General features: G+C 38.7%; 1 protein-coding gene across 1 annotated transcript in view; it reads left to right on the top strand.

The window, feature by feature from the left end:
• LOC306844221 (nesprin-2-like) overlaps window positions 1–23,421 on the top strand; it is a 95,879-nt gene that overhangs the window by 13,561 nt on the left and 58,897 nt on the right. Inside the window, exons 9-40 of the mRNA XM_079376194.1 lie at window positions 574–674; window positions 1,080–1,193; window positions 1,304–1,441; window positions 2,342–2,506; window positions 2,593–2,693; window positions 2,924–3,092; window positions 3,748–3,844; window positions 3,947–4,134; window positions 4,370–4,540; window positions 5,422–5,553; window positions 5,769–5,870; window positions 7,061–7,237; window positions 7,325–7,483; window positions 7,571–8,854; window positions 8,991–9,125; window positions 10,280–10,461; window positions 11,289–11,367; window positions 11,772–11,878; window positions 12,129–12,267; window positions 12,338–12,489; window positions 12,818–12,971; window positions 13,350–13,957; window positions 15,182–15,331; window positions 15,431–15,581; window positions 15,792–15,950; window positions 16,048–16,215; window positions 16,784–16,885; window positions 17,077–17,280; window positions 17,494–17,943; window positions 18,377–18,523; window positions 18,718–18,972; window positions 20,921–22,636. Of these exons, the coding sequence (XP_079232320.1) occupies window positions 574–674; window positions 1,080–1,193; window positions 1,304–1,441; window positions 2,342–2,506; window positions 2,593–2,693; window positions 2,924–3,092; window positions 3,748–3,844; window positions 3,947–4,134; window positions 4,370–4,540; window positions 5,422–5,553; window positions 5,769–5,870; window positions 7,061–7,237; window positions 7,325–7,483; window positions 7,571–8,854; window positions 8,991–9,125; window positions 10,280–10,461; window positions 11,289–11,367; window positions 11,772–11,878; window positions 12,129–12,267; window positions 12,338–12,489; window positions 12,818–12,971; window positions 13,350–13,957; window positions 15,182–15,331; window positions 15,431–15,581; window positions 15,792–15,950; window positions 16,048–16,215; window positions 16,784–16,885; window positions 17,077–17,280; window positions 17,494–17,943; window positions 18,377–18,523; window positions 18,718–18,972; window positions 20,921–22,636 (8,156 nt within the window). The remainder of the gene's footprint in view (window positions 1–573; window positions 675–1,079; window positions 1,194–1,303; window positions 1,442–2,341; window positions 2,507–2,592; window positions 2,694–2,923; window positions 3,093–3,747; window positions 3,845–3,946; window positions 4,135–4,369; window positions 4,541–5,421; window positions 5,554–5,768; window positions 5,871–7,060; window positions 7,238–7,324; window positions 7,484–7,570; window positions 8,855–8,990; window positions 9,126–10,279; window positions 10,462–11,288; window positions 11,368–11,771; window positions 11,879–12,128; window positions 12,268–12,337; window positions 12,490–12,817; window positions 12,972–13,349; window positions 13,958–15,181; window positions 15,332–15,430; window positions 15,582–15,791; window positions 15,951–16,047; window positions 16,216–16,783; window positions 16,886–17,076; window positions 17,281–17,493; window positions 17,944–18,376; window positions 18,524–18,717; window positions 18,973–20,920; window positions 22,637–23,421) is intronic.

The following is a 23,421-nucleotide window of genomic DNA, read 5'->3' as shown; positions in this document are numbered from 1 at the left end:
GTGAAAATATTGGTCAAAATGGTTGAGAATCACTGCTCTAATAGTGGGTTGAAAATAGATGAATAATCAATGCTAAGTAAATACAAAATAAAATATAATGTAATATGTATAACGGGTGGGGAACGTTGAGCCTGGAGGGCCAGTGTCCCTGCAGAGTTTAGCTCCAAGCTTAATGAAACACACCTGAACCAGCTAATCAAGGTCTTCAGGATGCAATTAGGTATATTTTTTTTCCAGGGTTTTTCAGGGTTGGAGCTAAACTCTGCAGGAGAGTGGCCCCCCAGGAACAACGTTCCCCACCCCTGATTTATAATATAATAAAAATATGATATAATAAATTACTAATTATAATGACAGCATAAAAGGCCATTTAAATATATCTGTACAATACGTTTTTATATTTTTCCTACAATATAAGCAAGTGTTTATATACATGAAAATATGCAAGATCCTTTATATTTCAGTAATGAGTTCCTTTGCAAAGGGATAATGTTCTGAGTGCAGTGTACAATGCAATGTGTTTTTTAAGGTTCTTGACAGTTTTATGTACATCTAAATTCTCTTTGCTCTCAGACATTGATGTCAGTAACCCTGATGAGAAGTCTATCATGACATACATCGCTCAGTTCCTGCAGTATTCCAATGATCTGCCTGTAGCTGATGACGATTTTGAGGTAAGACCATCTCCAACGGAATCTCTCATCTAGGTCTCTGCTTGTGCTTGTCTCCGTTTTTTATTCATTCTTTCCTTCTTTCTTTTTCTTAACCCCCTTTCCCATATTTTGGCCCTTTAACTCTGCTTCCTCCTACTTTCTGTCGCCCCCTCCTGTTTGGATGCAGCTTCAAACGCTGCTCTTTCCCACATGCCTTTCTCCTGTCAACCTCCCTACATACTTCACTCCTGCTGAGCTGGCCTCACCAATCCATCAGGTACAGACGTCGCAGAGCTCTTGTGAATTCCTCCACAGTTTTTCTCTGTCAAAATATCATTCCAGCATCAGCCTCTACTTGTTTCAACATGCTTTCTGATTTTCCAATCAATCTCGAATTCAGTTCTATGTTTCCTGCCCTTCCCTTAGGCTTCACGCAGTCAGAAAGCCAGAGAGATGAAATGCTGGCTAGATCGAGCCTATCAGGAGTTACTGGAGGCGTGGAATTCCACAGAGGGGAAGGGATATGCAGAGAGGTATCAGGTATGCTGAATTTAAAATGGTAAATTATCACTTCCTGATATGTAACATGCATCTTATGACAAGCCCTGAATGTGTCTTTTTTTTTTTTTTTTTTTTTTTTTTTATCCAAGGCATTTCTGAACTTTGTGGGGACTTATTATGACCAGCGACGTCCAGTTATTCCACTTCTCAGTGCAATGAGACGCTGCGCTAAACCAAGTGAGGAGCAGATGGCACTGAGAAAAGCCTGGGACTCCATGGAGGAGAGGGTGAATTCTGCTTATTAAATGTGTCACCAAATACAGATTGAAATTGGGCAGTTCTGATAGTCTTGGGAATGGACTGGAAATTCCAAACAAATCGCCAATATCATTTTTTAAGACTTTATATCAGCATAACATCCAACTATTCTTTGCTATAAAAACATGACTATAAATAAAAATAACAATCTTAATAAATAATTCCACTAGAAATTAAAATGAAATTAATTTAAATATAAATTAAAACTAGCTTTCTAATAAACCTGGCATTGTGTACTATGAATATTTTTAGCTCTGAAGAAGGGTATCGGGTATGTTGAATGTAAAATAATAAATAATACTTATGTTGCTCCATTGTAAGTCATTTCAGATAAAAGCATCTGCTAAATGCATAAACATAAATGTAAATTTATGTTTATGCATTTAGCAGATGCTTAAACATGTAAATGCATAAACATAAATGCTTTCCTGTAGCTCAAATAGTAGAGCATGGCGCTAGCAACACCAAGGTCATGGGTTCGATTCCCAGGGAAAGCAAGAGCTGATAAAATGTAAAAACTGTAACTTGAATGCAATGTAAGTCGCTTTGGATAAAAGCGTCTGCTAAATGTAAATGTAAATTCAATTCAATTAAATATTCAAATTTAAAATTCTGTAACACTTAATTAAAAATAAATATTTTATATATTTCAGTATACAATATATTCTTCATGCAGTATATTCTTAAAAACAAATTTCGGACAAAAAATAAACGGTGTAATTTTTTTTTGTGATGGAAGCAGTAAAAATACTGGCAGGTCACATACTGGACTAACAGGAAAAAATATTAGTATAAGTAATATAAGTACTATTCAAATAATTAAATGACAAAAAATATCTTGGATTACTTTGTACACTTCTTCTCCCCAGTTACAAGAGTATAGAACAGAGCTTGATGTTGGTTTGCCAGCCCCTCTGAACACACTGGGCCGGTGGCTCCAGCATATGGAGGCTGTGCTGTCTGAGGACAGTGGGAGCGCTGAAGATCATGCACTTGCTGCCAGAGACGCCAGACACAAGCAAGAACAGCTGAAGGTCAGTGTGCAGACGGGTATTATCATGCTTTAATGTGTATTTTTGAATTATGTGCATATCTTTGTTTGCTTTTCATGTTTCCTTAGGTCTTGGTTGAGGATTTAAGCCAGCACCTGAACACCCTTCATCACTACCATAACACAGATGATGAGGTGCCAGTCGAGAAGCTGGAGGAGATCAAGACACGGTTGGAAAACAAAATCTATTCAGTGCTCCCTGCTGAAAAGACCAGCATCTGTAGTGTTTAGAACATCAGATGCTGGTATGTCCTTTAAGCATCTTAAGTAGTAACCAGACAGACCAGTTTGCTGTTCTAAGATGGTCTTTTCAGCAGGGCCATCCTTCAGTTTCTCTTAATGTTGTCTTCAAGATATCCAGGTTCCTTTGCTAATGTAATTGGACCATTCTCCTTGATAGTTTTACCAGTGCCAGAGTGACAGCCAAGTACCACGGCATCAAGCTACAATACAGAGAGCAGATGCACCATGTTTATGACCTGCTGGGCCATCTGAAGTCTAAGCTGAGCTTGTGGAGAGGGCCTTACGGCTCCCAGGAGTCTGTGCACTCTCTGCTACAGGATTGGCATGTATGTGGCCCTATAGATCAGTTATTGCCAATTTTCCATGGCCATTTTTTTTAGAACGTCATTTTTCGATTTAAGTTTTGAAGCGAGTAAAATAAAGAATTTTGAAAACGTTTACTGTTGAGGACTCCAACTACATGAGAAATTGCTTGCCTTTTTAACTGTTTGTTGACAATTTCTGCATTTAGTAAGGCATGAAAGCCATATCTAAACAGGCTTCTAAAAATAAAGCATTGCAGCATTGAAATAAACATCACACTGGTTCCCTTGACAGAAAGCCATTAGGATTTTTCAGTTGGCTTTTGGATTATTGCATATCAAACTCATTCTAACAAATTTGTCAATCTCATACATTTTGTTCACCGTGGTAATCTTGACAAATTAACAAAACTCTTTGTTAATTTTGAGACCTAAATACAGTACAAAGTAAAAAGCTGCAACTTTCTTTTTAAATGATTAAATAATTAAAAATCGAATTAATTTAAAAAATGATTTAAAATCTATAAAATGGTAAATTGGTGTTAGAATAGTTTGCAAGAGCATAAATATAAACACAACAAGTCTATAAAAGCAGACTGTTGAGTAGTTTAATGTCCCTGACAACCTAAAAAATATAAAAGCTTGAATTAATTGTAAACTATGCTTATTTGCCATTCAGGGCAGTGTTGACAAGCAAGGTCAGGTGTGGATGTTGAAGAAAGCACTTCAAAAGCTGAAGGACACAGCAGTCAGCTATACCAACAAAGCCGCTCTGGGTAAGTCTTGGCAGTTCTGTTATACTTTGGTTTTTATGAAAGCTAGTGCTTTTTCCTGTCATTTCTATCTGATTTACCCTCTCTCCTCGGTTTCTTTTCCAGCAGACGACTCACCTGTGGTTAACAGGCAGGTAAAAGAGGCAGATATTGAGACGGGAGTTAGTACAGAAGCTGCAGAATCAGTAAGATCCACCATGGAGCGTGTGCTGGCTGCATGGGAGTCCTACAAAGACTGCCTGTATCTGTTACAGGTCTGGCTGGGGCAGGAGAAACAATCAGAGACTCAAGAGGTACTATAAAGCATTTGTCATTGAAATACAGGATACAAAATATACAGTGACCCAAAAAGTATTTGAACACCAAAGAAGCACTTGAAAAGTACGAATGTCATTTAGTTATCTTTGTTGAGATGTTTGGTAAGTTCATGAGGGTAATCTCTTAGGTGAGAGCATGGTGTTTGAATGCGGTTGATTTTTTTTCAGAGGTTCATTTGTCAATTGTCTTGTGATCTCTTTCATAATGCAGCACAAGCATTTTTCCTCCAGTCTGAATGAGTGGAGATCACGTCAAGCCCAGCTGAATGAGGCGGGAAACTTTCTCATTGAAATGAGTGACGCCTCCACCAGCCACTCTCTGACTGAAGAGCTCCGCAAACTGAACATGCAGTGGGCTGACTTCATAAAAAGGACCAAGTTTGTGAGTTTGTAAAGACAGAACACTCTAGTTTTCAGCAGCGTCCAAAATTAACACTTGCCAAACGCCAAATTGCAAGTAAGAGTTGTCTTTGTTGAAGAAATAAAGCACTTTCTAGTGCCTTTAAAAGAAACTGCACCTTATTACTGTTTTGAATCACTCAGATTATAATTCAAATTTAAAGAGACAAAACCACAAGTGATACCTCTCATAATTTTAATTCTGGCAAACATTTTCAGTGGAAATTGTTCTATCCGTCTATCTAGGATGCCTGTTATAAAACTGACACGTATAATGTCACACATAATATTTTTCAAATTACACCACCAATTTCAGGATATAATTTGATTTCGAGTATGAGAACATAATATTTTTGCATTGGCAAGAGAAAACATGATGCAGGTGTTTCTCTCAAAATATTCCAGGTAAAAGCTAAATATATCCCATTGTTAAAGACCGAAATAATGCAAAATAAAGTTTCATATTTGGTAAGAAATATTTATGGCTGGTGCATTTGCTCAGTTCATTCACAAGCAGGTGTGTCAAAGAGTTTATTTTGGATCCAGGTTTTTTTGTGAATTTGAACTTGTTCTACTGGATTGAATAAAGAGTTTTACTGCCAAGACCCAGCCTTTTTCGATTCTCTCTTTAAGTTGCCTAACTTGTTGGTGGTTCTTTGCTACTGTTTTTCAATTTCTTTGAGTAATACACTGATAAGCTGGTACTTCAGCCCATTGTGTTTCATCATCTGTGCTTACTGTTCATCAAAGCATGTGATTACTCTTGTTCTTTGTTTTTTTATCATTCTACACCCTTGAAAAGATTGTGATTGTTGATTTAAAAAAAAAAAAAGTCTTATTCTGTTGTAAATGGCATGTTTTCAGGCAGTGGCCCCTCAGCCCATCTCTGCAGTCCCAGGTGTCCTATCTTCCCTGATGCAGGAAGCCAGCTGGGTGCTTGGAGAGACAGTTGAGGTGTCATCTGGACCTCTACGTATTTACAGAAAGAAACTCCAGGTATACGGACCTTTCTGTCCTAACTGTAGTACTTCATACTCTTTGTATTATACTAGATGTCTCTTCATTGTTTTATGTCTTTCTTGTTGTTTTTTGTTGTTGTTTTTTTTGCCTTTGTCTTGGCTGTTTCTCAGAATCATTTTCTTCTCCACTCTCTTGTCAAGGTTGTTTATGCTTGTCTTTTTTCTTTCTTTCTTTCTTTCTTTTTTACTCAGGACATAACTAAGAAGATGTCTGAGTTCAATCTGAACTCTTTGTCTCCATCTCCAGACTGCAAAGAGGAAACTCTTCAAAAACTCAGACAAACACTTCCAGAGGTCAGGCAATATTTAGGTTAAACGTACATGGATTATAGATGTGAGACATTCACCCAAAAATTGAACTTTTTTTTTTTTTTTTTCATTATTTACTTACTCAGTTATCCCGTGGAACACACAAATACAAATTTGAAGAATCTCCTTGAGTCAATGAGTTTGTGAACAAATCATCAGTCTTTTGAGTCAGTTCTTTCCAGTGAACTGGTTAATCAAGTTGATTGTATATATCCATTTATTTTAAATAGGGCTGTCACAATCATATTTTTACTTAACTGAATTATTTTACTGAATTATGACTAAAAGAATTCACAATAACAATTGTTTTAATTGTTATAAAAGAAATGTTATGAATGTGACAATTATATTCTGCCAAAATTAAATATTATAAATGCTATCAGTCAAATTTATCTTTTAACTTTTTTGTATTTTCACACAAAAAGGTGTGTTGGGAGACAGAGATAGTATTTGTAACAATAACTTTACAAAAGCATGCAAAAACAACTTTTCTAGTGAAGTGAAGTGACATTCAGCCAAGTATGGTGACCCATACTCGGAATTCGTGCTCTGCATTTAACCCATCCAACGTGCACACACACAGCAGTGAACACACACACACCGTGAACACACACCCGGAGCAGTGGGCAGCCATTTATGCTGCAGCGCCCGGGGAGCAGTTGGGGGTTCGGTGCCTTGCTCAAGGGCACCTCAGTCGTGGTATTGAGGGTGGAGAGAGCGCTGGACATTCACTCCCCCCACCTACAATCCCTGCCGGCCCGAGACTCGAACCCGCAACCTTTGGATTACGAGTCCGACTCTCTAACCATTAGGCCACGACTTCCCCAGCTTACTGTTGATCGTCACTTCTTGCAGAATGGGGGTCTTAAAACCCCACCCAACTTTGTTTTACAGAATCCAAAAAACTCTTACACTGGGAGTCTTTATTCTGGTAGACAGTCTCTTTCATTTGTCATCTACAAGATTTTGTACACTGTATTAGCTACATACTGTCAACGCTTTTTTTTTTTTTTTTTTTTGCTTTTGCATTTCATGACAGGAGGCAAACAGATTTAAAGTGCAGGACCCGCTCCTATGTTGGGGTGTCTATCAACGATCTAAATACTCTGTGTCTCTAATGAGAATAATTGATTTAACTAGGAACTGAACAAATCTGTGGACATGTTTCTTGGCAGATGCTTGAGACTTTGACCCAGGTGGATCAGGTGTGTGAAAGACTCCAGAAAGTGTCATCTCTGCTCGAGGGCAGGCTGGCTGAGCTTGAAAACTGGAGCACGGAAGCCCAAGAGTTCTGCCAACACCTAAGAGAAAGATCGCATAGGGGCCACCAGTGGCCACATCCCAGGACTAAAGTGAGTACAGTTAACCAAGTTATGGAGTTCATTTGGTTGATTAAAATGGCGATTTCACATTGTTGCCTCTTTCAATTCCCATTACAGGCACTGATCTCCAGAGGTCTGCAGTTGGAAGGACAGGTGGTGACCGAAGGTGAGGACCTGCAGGTGCTTGTGACATCGGTGCAAAAGAACTCCTCCCTTCCTTACCTCAGCACATCGGCAATACAAGACCGACTGAAAAGAACTGTCTCACACTGTCAGGTGAATTTCATTGCAGGCCAGTATCGGTTAAGGAATGCTTAAAATCATGATGTTGTAACTTCTCACACCCTTCTGTATGTCCGTCAGGAGGTTACTGAGATGCTCAGTTCTCATGGAGTGAAGCGTGAAGGACAGCCTGTAGTTGTGCAGCCTGCTTCCAAGGTTGTTGTGCAGGCACATTCTCAGCCTGAATCCCAAACTAGAATCATTCAACACCATCAGGATCAGACCTTCTTCCAAAGCAGCAAACTTTCTCTTGAGAGCCCAGTAGAAACTCAAAACCAAGAACTCCATTCTTATCAGCTGCAGTCACAATTGAAAACCACTAGTGGTATACAGCCCCAGTTTCTCCCCCAGGTTCATGAAAAATCTCCAAAAGCTCAAAAAAGCAAAACTATATGCCAAGTACAGCATGCAGAGCTCAAACAGCCTTTGCTGTCATCTGTTGTTAGCAGGAAGGTTCAGTTGAAACCCCACACTGACGTTCAACTTATCTCTGTAGACTCGAGCCTAACCAATCGCTTTGGACCATCAAACCTTCAAGCTGCCTCAGCAAACGCAAGCCAAAACAGTGGCTTTGGACCTTTACAGGCTATCTCTGTAGACCCAAACCAATCCAGTGACTTTGGACCATCAGAGCTACATGTTGTCTCTGCAAACTCAAGCCAAACCAGTGGATTTAGACCATTAGACTCTCTCCAGGTTATATCTGTAGACTCGGGCGAAACCAGGGGCTTTGGACCAACAGACCTTCAGGTTATCTCTATAGACTCAAGCCAAAGCAGTGGCATTGAACAATCAAACCCTCTGCAGTCTCTATCTTCAACTGCATCCAGCCCAAGCATGTTGCTTACATCGGTTACCATGACTCCACTGAGGATGCCAGTCGAGCAGCATCTTGATTCACCACCAAATTGGCAACCACAAACCTCCTTGGTGACCCCACACCAAAGACAAAAGATTCTGGGCAAAAGTCACAGTTTTCCAAAGCACCATGAGCCATCACAAACTCTGCCTGTTACCTCACTTGCATCCTGCCCAAGAACTTTGCATACATCAGTAACAGTGACACAACAAAGGACGCCTATTGAACAGAACCTTGGTTCACCACCGAAAAGGCAACCTCAGACCTCTGTGACGACCCAACACCAAAGACAAAGGGTTTTATCCAAAAGTCACAGCTTTCCACAGCCATCAGAGGCTTCAGGTGTTCCCCATGTCCCAGTGCAGAATGAGGTGTATGCCAGAGCTCAGGCTTTGGCCAGGAGCAGACTGGATAAAGCAAAACAGCACCTGCATGAACACATACAGGATGTCATCACAGTGATCAGTACCAGAGACAAATCTAAAAAACAAGCCAAGAAAAAACAGGTGAGGCCATTTCAAAATGTGGTGCGTTTTCAATCCAATAATTATTTAATCAAATAATGGTTAAAAAAAAAACATGGTTGGTCAAAACACATACACAAAAGCTGTTAATGACTGCTGATATTTTTTTGTTCTCTAGGCAGTGTTGCGTCTTCTCAGGCCTTCAGTGATGGAGGCGTTTCTAGAAGCTGTGAAGGGAATGGGTGATTTCTGCACTGATGCCCAGCTCGGAGACATGGACCTCCTCTCTCAGTCAGTCAGGGCCCAATGGGAGGTAAGAAAGAGATCATGGTCTTTCTAGCTGTGCATTAGTGTATGCTGCTTAGTACAGTTGTCAACACAAATCATGCCGTGATAGGTTTGCTAATTGCTCATATTTACCTGCCAAAAGTTTTCCTGAAAAGTTTTAAAGGCGCATTCGATAGTTCTTTTATTTTGCAATAACAACCCACACCATGCATAATTAAAACATCTGGACATGTATGGTCTGTTTGGACATGGTTATTATTATTATTATTATTATTATTAATAAATCTTGAATTATGCATGAATATGTTTGTTTTTATTTAAAAATACATACATATGTATTGAAATGTGATAGTGTATGCATCCACTTAATCTATTAGTCTTTTGTTTGTTTTTTTGTTTACTAACCATTGGTATATTCCGATACTGGGTAGATCAGATGGCACTCTGGAAGGGCAAATGCCACCATGGTCCTTATGTGACCTTGTCCCAGCATTAATGATTAAATCATAGCATCTTTTGATGGATCTACTGCTGTATATATAACACCCTGTACTCTTATTTAAGCAGTGCAATTCTGTGTGTGTGCAGGTAACACATTCCTTAATCTACATGCCTCTGCATGTGAACATAACTGCATTAAGTCCAAATTAGTCTCTTCTTTGCTCAGTACTTGTAACTTTTACTCCGTTTTACTACTTTTTTTCATTAGTTTATGAAGATTATTCCTGTCCATCAAGTCTCTGAATATTATTAAACCCTATCCAGTAGTTTTTATTTAAACCTCAGTTTTATCATTTTATAATGGTTAAACCATCAACAGTTGATTTTTTTTTTTTTTGTAACTTTGATCATTTATTGACTGCATGCATGTTTTGACAGGTTGATATAGACGGTTAGTTGTCTTCCCTTCAGCTATATAGTCATATTTTGCATGTATATCTCTTTTATCACTACTAGTTAGACAAGTTAGCAAGCCTCATTACCTGTAATGGGAGCTCCCATTTGTGTAAATCTTGATGCTCATCCCCAAACCACAATTGTAATTAATTTTATATATATATATATATATATATATATATGTCAAATTTTATGGTTTGATTTATATAGATGAAAATACGTTTCATTATATCATTATTGTCGAATAGTTTGGGATTAGTTTGTTTTGGGTTTAAACCTCAGGGATGTGCCACAGCAGCTGAGCGTTCAGTGCAACTTGAAACCTTGAGAACAATTACAGAGAGTCTGCAGTCCACAGAGAGCATTCTTCACAGCACCACCCATCTGAGAACAGATACAAAGAAGGTGGAGAACGTTCAACGCCACACAGACTCCACAAGTGACTTGGCACCATGCCAGGATGGGTACGTAAGAAACTGAGTGGAAATGTTGGGGTTACATAATGGAAATATCTATTATATTAAAATAATAATATATATTCTGATACAGTATTTGTTTTAGAAATTAAATATAAAAAAGTAAAAATAAAAATAAATCTGTATTTTATGATCATTTTAATGCTCTAAGACCTGACTCTGACATGTACCAGCACTGTTCTTTGTTTTAAAGAAAAACAAATTACACTACTGTTTAAAAGACTGTGGTCAGAAAAATTGTATTTTAAAAGAAATTAATGTTTTTATTAAACAAGAATACATGAATTGGATTTAAAGTGACCGTAAATACATGGTTAATAGTAGAAAAAATATTTTAAAAATAAATGGTGTTTTAAGTAGTACAACATTTTTGGTATTGACAATCATTTTTCTAGAGCAGTAAATCAGTATATTTGAATGATTTCTGAAGGATGGAATTAGAAATTAGACAAGTTATTTTAAATTGTAATAATACTTCACAATATTACTGTTTTTATTGTATTATTGATCAGTGCAGTCTTAGTGAGCATAAGAGACTTCTTTCAAAAAAAATAAAAAAATATTAACAATCCCAAATTTAATGTACTGTTACATGTCTTTTTCAAACTCTGGCTTTTCTTATAGACAGACTAAACTAACAGAAGTGGTCTCTTACATATTTGTGTACAGTACATACCTCAGTCACAGCATATACACAAAGAGTTTTCTTAAGTGTTAGGTTTAGTATATAGTAATTATAGTTAACTTTATATAAATGTCTATGGTAATGTATGTCATTAACATAACTAAGTAAACATGTGCACGTGTGTTCACAGCAGGGGGGGAGCAGTCAAGGATTGTGTCCTGCCGAGAAAGACTGTACTGGTGGATGACCTGAGCCACGTCCACTCACAGGTACACGTGATCATGTGCTGTGTGCGTGACATGACTGTTTTATCTCTTTTTGATCAGTGCAGTATTTTTAAAGAGTATTTTTTTCATTATTTTTTCTCAGTCTCTCACACCAGCATTACTTTACACTGGCAGGTACTTTACTTGAGCATCTGTGAGCTCTATACCTGCCCAGTGTTAACATGGCACGTTTTCTTGGCATGGTCAAGTCTGCTTGCAGCCAAACATGGAGATAAACCTTATGAGAACTTCTCAGTTCTGATTGGATGATGCTGACCTTCTTAAGCACATGGACAGCTTAGAGGAGTTAATCTGCTGAGATTGGCTAGGGCTGCTAAAGAGTGTATTTGCTTGTTCTGGGGTCGTTTGACCCCTTGTAATGGCGCTATGGTCGTTCTCTCTCATAGGCTGTTGTCCAGACCAACATCATGGAGGTAAAACGGATACCAGAGAGGACCGTCATCCATCACGGTTCAGCACAGGAAGAGGTTACAGCACAGGAAACTCAGACCAGGTAAACATTTTTGATACAATTTACCTTCAAGAAATGGATGTTACCGTGTTCTGTCAATACTATATAAGGATGTAACTGGCTTTCCTAAAAATCAATTTTAGGACTTGTCTATATGCAATTTATTTGCTGCTACCTTTTAAATTGCTCATAATGATTACTTTATGAAATAAATCCATTTAAATCTTATTTAGTTTATATTTAAAGTCTAAAAATTCATGTTTATAAGCATTTTATGTACACATTTTTTCAGCTACAGTGCTGCACAGTCAGTCCTCCAGCAGCAACTGCTTAACAACAGTCAGCAGCTGGAATCAGAGTTTCCCATCAGCCCCAGCAGCAATGCCAGTATCTCTGCTGACTCACTGAGGATTCAGCTCCAGCACGTACTGGTCAGTTTCCTTCACCAATTTCCTGCATTTTGGGTGTGTTTTGTATACAAATAGCTGTGTGCTCATTTAGGCTCTTAAGGACTGGACGGAGGCACTGTGGCGTGAGTTTGAGCTTCAGTGTTCCCAGAGCTCTCAGCACATGGAAGATGTCTGTAACATGGAGCAGGAGAGAGCTCAGCTAATTCAGCAGTGGAGGGAACAACAGATGTGCATTCAGGCCAGGTGAGACACATGTAGGCATCCAGAATGAGACAAACTGTTGATTACAAACATTTCTTATTCACTTCTGAAAAGTATCTATGAAAAAGTTTAGAGTAAATAAATAAAAATGAACTATTTTGTCAAAATCAATTGTAATCTATTCTCAGGCCTCCCATGTGGAGCTCTATTTTTGTGGTCTTGTCATTCGAAAGCAGGTTCAAATCTGTCAATTGTAAGGTTCCATAACCATATTCATAACCAGGGAGCTTGCTAGGTTTTGGAGCAGCGTTACTGTTAGCCATAAGTGTTTAAATGGCACAATTATAATGTTATGTTATATGTTGCTCAGGATGAAGTCCCTTGAAACTGCGGTAGAGCTGCTGGAGTCAGCGGACATTCAGATCGAACTGATTTGTGATCAGATCAAACAGATCAGTCAGAAACCTCTGAATATTAGAAACTTTGCCATTGCAGATCCCAAAACTCTACATGAAGAACTAAAGGTACATTATCCTCCAAATTCATTTTCATGCTTGCAGATAATTGTAGATCTAACATTTATTTTCACACCTCACAATCAGCTAATCAGACAACTGACACAATGTTTTTTTTCTGTTAAAATGTCCAGCTTGTGCATATTTTCCTGAGTTTGTTGTGTATTTTAGATCATTTCACATGTCTTGATTTTTTTTTTTTTTTACATTTTTTTAGAACACATTTTCATATGTGAAAATATCTAAAATGCTGGGCTTTCCTTAGGAAAATATGACATTTGAAAACTTTACCTTTTAAGAAATGTTTATTTCCTCATTCGAAGCATACATTCAAATATTTGCATAATGTACCTTACATCTGCACTGACCTCTTTGTTCTTTGTTCAGCATCTAGATGAAAGTATTGAGAAAGAGCTGTTTCTGCTTAATAAGAGTGGCGGTTCAGTTAGTGACGCTGCTGATCTAAGTCACATAGAGCACCAAACTCATCTTCCCCTGCAGCAAACTCTCCACGACCGCACAAAATGCTTGGACCAACAAAGACAATGTTTGAGGAAGAGTGAATCAGCCCTGATGGGCCTTGTGAACCTCCTATCACATCTCCAACAGGTGAATGCCGACCTCAATGCAGCTTACAGCACATCAAATCGCAGTTTAGTCTCCATCCGGCAAAGCCTTCAGCAGGCCAGGGAAGAATCGGTTCAGCTAGACCGAATACTGGATGATGCTGGCATGAGAATAACTCTGGATGACAAACCAGGCAGCTGTCATGAGATGGTGTCAGCTCTGGCCCTTCGTGCTGAAGAGGTTGAGACCAGACTGGCTGTAGGGCTGAAGCAAACTGACAGAGGAGGGAAAGGAAGAGTGGAGGGAGAACAGAGGGACAGAGCATTCGGTAGGAAGAGGATGGGCCTGCAGGTCGCCCTGAGGGAGGTGCTGGCGGCACTCGAAAAACATGGACTGAAGGAACTCGCACTTCCTGCACTACAGCACAGGTCAGCAGACTTTAAAACGGGACTGCTTTTTTTTTTTTTTTTATACAATATTTTGAAAGCTAACTTAACTTAAACCAAAAATGTTAAAGTAATATTTAATAAAATAACAGTTGCAGTATGCAATAAAATCAATTTAATAAAACTGGATTTTTCCTCTTATGTGTAAAATAAATTAAAAGTGCTTTAGAAATAATTTAATATTATATTGTATATTACAATTTTTTTAATTAACATTAGTGCCTTTTATTTAATTTAATCATAATTTAATTTAGTTTGCAAGCTATATTAATTAAATAATTGTAATATACAATAAAAAATTAGGGCTGCTTTTTCTGTTTTGCATACAATATTTCTAAAGCATGTTTAATTTAACTCGATTTGTTAGTTATGTCAATTAAAATAACAGTTGTAATATATTTACATATACATACATAGTTTATTTGCAAAAACATAACTTTTTAGTAAAATGGTCAAAAACCATATTTTTGTTTTTGTTTCATTGTGTTAGTTAGCTGTTTTTTTTTTTTTTTTTTTACCGAATCAAAATAACCCGACTGCAGTTTGATTGAGATTAATTGGAATGCACAGTGAAAAAACATGGTTTTTGAAAACTGTAAAAAATGGATTTATCTGTTTTTGCAAATTAACTCTTCATATAAGTGAAGTGAAGTGACATACAGCCAAGTATGGTGACCCATTCTCAGAATTCGTGCTTTGCATTTAACCCATCCAACGTGCACACACACAGCAGTGAACACACACACCGTGAACACACACCCGGAGCAGTGGGCAGCCATTTATGCTGCGGCGCCCGGGGAGCAGTTGGGGGTTCGGTGCCTTGCTCAAGGGCACCTCAGTCGTGGTATTGAGGGTGGAGAGAGCGCTGCACATTCACTCCCCCCACCTACAATCCCTGCCGGCCCGAGACTCGAACCCGCAACCTTTGGATTACGAGTCTGACTCTCTAACCATTAGGCCACGACTTCCCCACGAAATATATATAATAGAATAAACTTTCACCACAATATATATAGACATGTGTATAAATGTCGTGATTGTTGCATGTGTGCTTTCTCACACTAACACCTATATTTGCTCCATTTCAGATTCATTTCAGTTTAAAAAGTGTAATGACTTCTGAGAATTTTATACCTCTAAATTGATTACAGCAAAGTAGACGATATGCCTCTGTCTCAGTCTCACCAGTGTCTCTCTCTTTCTCAGGTTACGCTTCCTGACAGACATGGAGAGCAAACTGGTTGCACTACAATCAGAGATTCAGGATCTGAGAAATACTTGTGCACAGACCTCAGAGACAGCCATCAGCGAGATGCAGACACAATGGGAAAATGCACACAGAGCAGTCACAGAGAGGTGATGAGAAATGCACATGAGTATAGAAAAGCACTTTGTGAAATGCCATTTTTCTGCCCATATTTCTGAACGGACACATTTTTCATGCTTCTGTTTCAGTCGTGAACAGTGTGTCTCTCTGAGTGAACTACTGAAGAAGTTCCAGAGCTGCCGAAATCGCTTGGGCAGCACTTTGCAGAAAGCAGAGCAGACTATTGGGGATCAGGCCTCCTATATGGGCAAAGACAACCTGCAGCTCCTGATCAGTAAGGTACAGAAATACTGAAAAATCCTGAGTACAGTGCTTCCATTCTAGATGGACTGCAGGTGGCAGTATTAACTGCATCATTTTAGGTCATTTTTAGTATTAACTGCAGACTGACATTATGTAAAATGTATACAACACTTTCATTAGATAAAACTGGGGTTAGAATAAGTATGAGAATAAATGCATGACTATTTATATTTTGTGTGTGTGCAGGTGACCAGTATAAAGTCAGATCTCAGTGGTCTTGGGGACGGGGTGGAGGAGTTCAGAGCTGTGTGTCGACAGCTGCAGTCTCTGATGAGAAGGATCCCAGACTGTGCAGACGTTCCATTTGAGAGTGAGGCTGACACCCACATGGACCGCTGGCTTGATGTATGTTCCCTCAGTAACGCCATAGTGTGATAGAAATACTCTCTCTCTCTCTGTTTTTCTTATAATGTTCAGTATTTGCATCAACCTGCTATTTCAGGTCACAGAGAAGACAGACTGTCATCTGGACAACCTTCAAGCTGGCTTTTCTCTTTGGGAAAAACTCCTACTGTTGGCTGGAGAGGTGGCGGGCTGGAGTGCCCAAAAGCTGATGACACTTGCTGAATCACACCCCTTTCAGACAGAGCAGGATGTGTCTGCCATGCAGGTAAAACCTTTGTCAGCTGACAAACTATTTTAGGTATAACTTTCAAATACACTTATTTTTAGAATTGTAGACCAGTGTTAAATATTATGGATATTAAATGAGAACAATAAATCATTATAGCTTGTTACTTGTCATCAAGTGAACATTTATGGAAGGAAACATGATATTGTTAGTGATATTTACACTACCATTCAAATGTTTAGGGTAAATAAGATTTTTCTTATTTAGGATGCATTAAATTGATCAAAAGAAAATAAAGAAAATACAAAATATTTCCATTTCCAATAAATGCTGTTCTTTTGAACTTTGTCTTAATAAAATACGTATTCTTTTCCACAAAAAACTGCTGTTTTTTATCATTGATATTATGTTATTTTGAACAAATGTTTCTTGAACAAATCCGCATATTAGAATGATTTAGAATATTTATTTCTGAAGGAAATTGACTCTGAAGACTGAAGTAATGGCTGCTGAAAATTCAGCTTGGCCATCACAGGAATAAATTACATATTACAGATTGTACTGTATTTTTGATCAAATAAATGTCAAATATAATTGTTTTGCACAGGATGAGCTCAGGATTCAAGAGGAGAACATTGAACATTTCCATCGCAGATCTTCAGAGATCCAGGAGCTGCTGCAGAGTTGTGAGTTCCCACTGGAGCTACAGGTAATTTCGGACACACCAGCAACTTTTCACAATGCTAAATTTTTTTAATTAATGCTAGACAATGTGTAATGACATTTGTATACAAAAATGATGTGATATACTCTGGTAAATCTATATATACCTCATGTATTAGTATTAACCAAGCTAGCTCATTGACCACTCAGCAAATTCACTGTAGTTTATTTCTAAAGGTGATTGAGAGCCATCTGAGGAAGAAGATGGCAGAGGTGAAGGAGCTCTTTTCTGAGACCAGTGATGTTTTTAGACAGCTGGAAGCTGCCAAGGGGAAGGTGGCATCTGATATCGCAGATCACCTGTCCTCCATTCAGACCATCACAAATGCGCTGACCTCACTGACCACGTCTGAAAGCCCACAGGTCCTCAAATCAATCCAGGTGAATATTTATGTTTTAAGACTAAGCTGAGAACACATTCAAATGCAATGCAGCAGTTTAGTGAAGTTCTGTTTTGGCACGTTTTGATCTACATGTGCACAATAACTCTGTCACATACTGTACTTGATTTTAAATCTATTTAAACCTTCAATCAGTTCACCTAAAATGGTTTTTGATGAGCTAATCCTTTAATGTAACTGTTTTGACTGACAGGGCTTATCAGAGCAGTTGCAAGCAGAGGCAGAGCAGGCAGGTGCATTACTGCAGCAGATAAGTCTTCTGGCCAGCATTGCAGGTCTAGAAAACCTGCAGATGCTGGTTGAAGATGGAGCTCACCTTCAAGAAACCATCTGCATGGTCAGAGAGCTGGTCATAGAGAAGAGAGAGCAAGCAATGAACCCCAACAGATCTGACAATCAAATGGTCCAAGACCCTAAGCACCTCAAGCCCTTGATTGGAAAAACGGAAGATACTGCGCCAGAGATACAGACTATTGGTAGAACAGAGGAAAAGCCAAAAGGAGGCAAGGCACAAGATGAGTTGAAAGACTTCAAAAAGCAGGCCTGGAGCTGGACCAGTGAACTGCATCTGAAGGGAGATTTGCAGGTTTCTGAGGATGTGACCAGACCGGTCACAACTGAGGAGAAACTCACAGCAGTGCAGGTCATTTTCCTGTCATGGGTCTGTTTGTTCTCGAAGGGTGTGCATCTTTAAAATGGCCTGAACTGAAATATGAACATTTTTAGCTTTGAGAACTAGAATCAGTTTGTTTCTTTGTAACTACTTCAGTATTAAGAGTTATGCTCTGTTAATTAACAGCAATTTAAATTCCATTTCAGTTTGTCATATAGTAAAAGAAGCATCTGACGCTCTAAAGGAAATTTATTTTTGAACAGATCATTTCTACTTGCCCTGCCTATTAGTATAATATAATATAATATTTTTTAATTATACAAAATAATATATTAGGTGTTTAATTTGCAATAATAGCTGAACATTTTGTGGCTGTAATATATCTCCATAAAAGGTTATTACACATCTTTATCTGATGCAGTCATGTTTACATGTAAATGTTAATGTTTTTTTTTCTCTCCAGGATGTGTTTTTCGGTCTTGGTGAGAGTATGACTGAGGATCTGAAGTGTGCAATGTTAATACAACAGAGCCTACAACAGAGCCACGAGAGTCTGGACTCTTTGCAGGGTCGGATAGAGGGCAGCTCTAATGACTCAAATGCATTAAAGGTAAAAGATGCAGACAAAAACCATTCACCCACAATCATACACACCCAATGTAAAATACTGTACAACTAAACTTTTTTTAGTTCACTTGAGGTAAGCTAAATCTTTTAAATTCAAAGCAGCCTTTAAACTGCATTGGAGGTGATAGCCAGACGCCTAATGTAATGAGACTAACTGCCTTGGTGGATTCTCTGTAGGCTGTAGAACAAGTGGAAGGAAACCTTCTAGAGGTTGAGAAACTGTCTGAGGTACTGCAGACATGCTGTACTCCAGAGGGTCAGACTGCTCTCTTCCAAGAAGCTCAAACATTGTTTGGAAAGTCACCAGCCCAGAGGATGATCTTGGAAGATGAGAGGACTCAGGAAGGGAACTCTGATCCAGATCAAAGTTCCATTCAGTGCATCAAGCCTCAGCAGCCTGGAGTGTCCACAAAGGAGCTCCAGTCATTTCAGGTTAGTGTGGTGTGTCTTACACAGGAAGTGATTGAAAAAAAAGTTTCGAGTGGTTTTGGTACATTTTATAGAGTACAATTAAGCAATATCAGTTGCCCTTTGCCCTTAAATCCAAATATTTATGGCTTTCTTTCTTCTGTAGAACACAAAAGAGGATTTTTTTTGTCCATGCAATATACACTATATTGCCAAAAGTATTGGGTCACCCCCTTCTAATGAACATGTTTGACTACTTTAGTAATTTCTATGAGTACAAATCTTAATGTTAAAGCATATAATGATATCCTAAGGAATTGTGTGCTTCTAATTTTATAGCAACAGTTTAAACAGGACCCTTTTCTATTCTAACATGACAGTGCCTCTGTGTATAAGGCACGGTTCAAAAAGACATGATTGATTCAGTCAGTGTGGAAGAACTTGACTGGTCTGCAGAAAGCCAAGTCCTGATCCCAGCTGAACACCTCTGGTGTGACTTTAAATGCAGACCTTGAGCCAAAAACTCATCACCAAACACCAATGACTTGTACATACACTATAAGGACAAAAGTGTTGGGACATCCCCTTCTTTAGAACAGAAAAAGGCACTAACAAAACTGTTAAAAATGAAAAAATGAAAACAATTAATGTATTTAAAAATTGTATTTCCATCTCTGTTGCAACAGTTTTGGATGCGTCTAAAGTGACAGTCATTGGTGTTTGGTGATGAGTTTTTGGCTCAAGGTCTGCATTTAAAGTCACACCAGAGGTGTTCAGCTGGGATCAGGACTTTGCTTTCTGCAGACCAGTCAAGTTCTTCCACACTGACTCTATCCTAGCTAAAACCTGCTAAATGGAGTATCCACTCTGTTCTTCGTTTAGGGCCATTAATGTAGACAGCACCTCATTGCTTTTAAGTGTTTTTACCTGTTCTCTGAGAAAAATGCTGAATGCTGGATGATTTGCTTTGTGTAACATCACTTTAAGCAGGTGCATTTCTGATGTCAAAGCTTATCTTTAGACTACATTATCTGCATTATCCTGCTCTGCCTGATGGCTTCTCAGAACAATTTATTTGAAGAGTTGGAAAGTGTGGCACAGTGGGTAGTGCACATGCTGATGACATAAAGGGCCTTTGTGAATCACTTGGGTTCAGGATTAATAATAATAATAATAAGGAATTTTTATTTATAATGCACTTTTCTTCAACTCAAAAAATAATAAAATGTAGTACAACAAAATAATAAAGTACACTCAGACAGTTTTGAAAAGACTTTAATTTAAATTGAGGCTGCTGAAGGAAACACAAACCAGAAAAGCAGAGGGCGAGTTGGAGAATAAGAGGCAACTAAGTTACAAAGATAAGCAGGGGCTGTCCCATGAATAGCTTTATATGTTAGAATATATATATTTTTTTAATTCAGTATGTGCATGCATGGGAAGTTATAAGTGCAAGTTATAAAGTGTCTGGGAAATTTGCTGATGAGCAGTTGTGTAAGTCAGTACCTGAGCATCTATATTCAGAATATATTGCAATTTCTTGATGGACTTATCAGGGAAACCAAAATAAACCAATAATCAAGCCTTGACATGAAAAAGGCATGAATAAGCCTTTCAGCATCAGCATGATAGAGAAGATTGAGAAGATCTTAGGTGGAAAATGCAGTTTTTGAGACCATTTTAATATAGGCATCAAAAGAGTCTATTAAATTTATGCAAAGGCGTTGACATACCAACAAATAAAACTTCAGTGTTTGACTCAGTTTAAGCAACCTGCCCCAGTGTAGAACTCAGTTGATTTAGACTATTTAAAACAAGGATGGTTTCTGATAAATGTTGAGGTATGCAGTACCCATTATAGTTTTATATTAAGAGTCATATAATAAATGTTGAGGAGCTGAATAAGCACACATATATTGCTGAGTGATGTTTATCAATTTTGAGTCATAGTAGTTAAGTTTTTGTTTTGCAGGTTGCCGCTGACCCTGAAGTGGATGACATGGATCGTATGAATGTAAAATTCTTGACCACAAAGGAAGTCCGTGAAACAGAAGATCTATCACCTTGCTCAGAACAACAAGCAACCAAAGATCTTGGGAACCTTCCATCAGGCCACAACACAAATAAGCAGCAGCTCATGTCTGGACCCAAAGAGATAGATGAAACTGGATCTGTATTAAGAGAAGGTGACGGCAAATCCACTCATGGCTCATCCTGTGAATCATTAAAGCCTGACTTTACCATAGTGCTGGAATCTGATCTTACCAAACCCAACCAGAACCCACTAACACAAGCTGTCCTAGCTTCTTCAACTAAATGGGATACTGTTTCAGTTGTTCATGATAGGACTGCAGAGACATTAGAGGATGGCTTGAAACTCTTAGAAGTCAAACCAAATGTTGATGTAGCTGTTGATGAAGAACATGATGCAGTAAGCTCTTCTCATGAACCTGTTCATTTATGTACAGATCTTTCAAAATCAGAGCTGCAGTTAGAAGAAAACAGCAACACCAGTGATATTGAACCCACTCATTCTGATCTGGACCTTGATTTCAGGCCTAAACCAGAGAAGAACTCATCTACTCAAGCATTTGACCCAATGCTTTCATACCCAGAGAAGCATCAAGGAAGCTCTGGAACTGCTAAGAAAGTATTTACCATCATCTTGGATGTTGATACTCCTACATTATCATCAGACAGGTATCAATCACTGCAAGAGACACAGTATACAGGTCCTGAACACTCAACCACAGATGAATTCTCCCATTCAGATGTAAAAAATCAACAGAAGATCTCCTCTGATACTGAGAAACCTGATGGCCAAATGGCTGAGTTAGATTTATCAGAAGAGTCCAATGTGAAATCAAGTAGCTCTGAAATGCAGCCAGGACTGAAGGCAGCTACGCTTCTCCAACCCCAAACCCCTGAGATCAAGGAAACTGACGTTCAAAAAGATGAAAAAGAGAAACAACGTGAAGTCATTGATGCAGAAACATCAAGCCAAATGGATGTCCACAGTGGAGAAGACAATGAGTCAGGGTCTGTAGTTCACCAACAGGATGTCCCAGTGTTGGAGAGTCATGATGAGGATGACAAAAACACCATTGAAGAAGCTTCAAATGAAGCAAACCCACTTCAAAAGCCTCCAAAAGTTGCTAAAGGTAGGAAGAAGAACAGAAAACCAGCTGGTGCAGGAAAAGCAAATAATATCAGTAACAAAAAGCTGAACACATGTAAATCTAAACATAAGAAAACAACTGACTCAGAAAGCCTTCAAACTTCTGAGGTCAGGCTGCCGGACACCACAGATTCTTCACTGACTGTGTCTTCAGACTTAAGTCAGCCAAGCACTCCAAAGCCATTGAGCACACAAGACAAACTAAAAGTGGATACTGTGCAGAAAGAGACCTTGAATCAAACTGAGACGGAGGATGGACTTTTTGAAAATGTTAGCATCTCACTTGCCGGAGGTGCCCATATTAGTACTACAGATAGTGTGGTTTTAGCAGCAGTGGAGTCTGTACAGTCAACACATACAGAGGACTCAGAATTAACACCAACAGATTCTTCATCTGTTGTGACAGCTGACTGTATAGCACAAATTCCTACCGCAGTCCTATCAGAGTCACAACTCAGCTGTGCTGAAGCTCAGAGGACAGAGGATTCAGATGGCAGTTTCCCTTTGCAGGTAACCTTTGCATGGTTGTTTTCTTATAGAAATACAGAGAAAATACAGGTAATCTATTGCACAAATCTCATTTAACATCACTCTGACATCATGGTGATCATGTTCAAGGGATCCCTTCCCTTCAAGGGAAGTCGTGGCCTAATGGTTAGAGAGTCGTACTTGTAATCCAAAGGTTGCGGGTTCGAGTCTCGGGCCGGCAGGGATTGTAGGTGGGGGGAGTGAATGTCCAGCGCTCTCTCCACCCTCAATACCATGACTGAGGTGCCCTTGGGCAAGGCACCGAACCCCCAACTGCTCCCCGGGCGCTGCAGCATAAAATGGCAGCCCACTGCTCCGGGTGTGTGTTCACGGTGTGTGTGTGTTCACTGCTGTGTGTGTGCACGTTGGATGGGTTAAATGCAGAGCACGAATTCCGAGTATGGGTCACCATACTTGGCTGAATGTCACTTCACTTCAGAAAATGAATGAAATGTTTTTCCAAGCACTTTTAATGTGCCTTTTGTCATTAAAACAAATTTTTAACTTGTTTAATGATTCAGGAGGACATCATTTGTATAGCTGTATGGCACATGGGATGTGAACTTGCCGTGCCTTAGATACACAAACAAAATTATTTTCATGCTCAAATGATGCCTTTCATTTTACATTTTGCACCATTCACAGTTCATTCAAAGAAGGCTTTTATTAAAGAATATCAGTGAATGTAAATCATTGAAATGGTCATTGAAAGGGTTTTGAAAGCTGTATAATTTGTGCTGAGACAGTTAAACTAATTTTCTTCTTTT

The sequence above is a fragment of the Barbus barbus genome (genome assembly GCF_936440315.1).
Source record: "Barbus barbus genome assembly, chromosome: 24".
NCBI classification, from domain to species: domain Eukaryota; kingdom Metazoa; phylum Chordata; class Actinopteri; order Cypriniformes; family Cyprinidae; genus Barbus; species Barbus barbus.
This window is presented reverse-complemented; position numbering and strand designations above follow the sequence as displayed.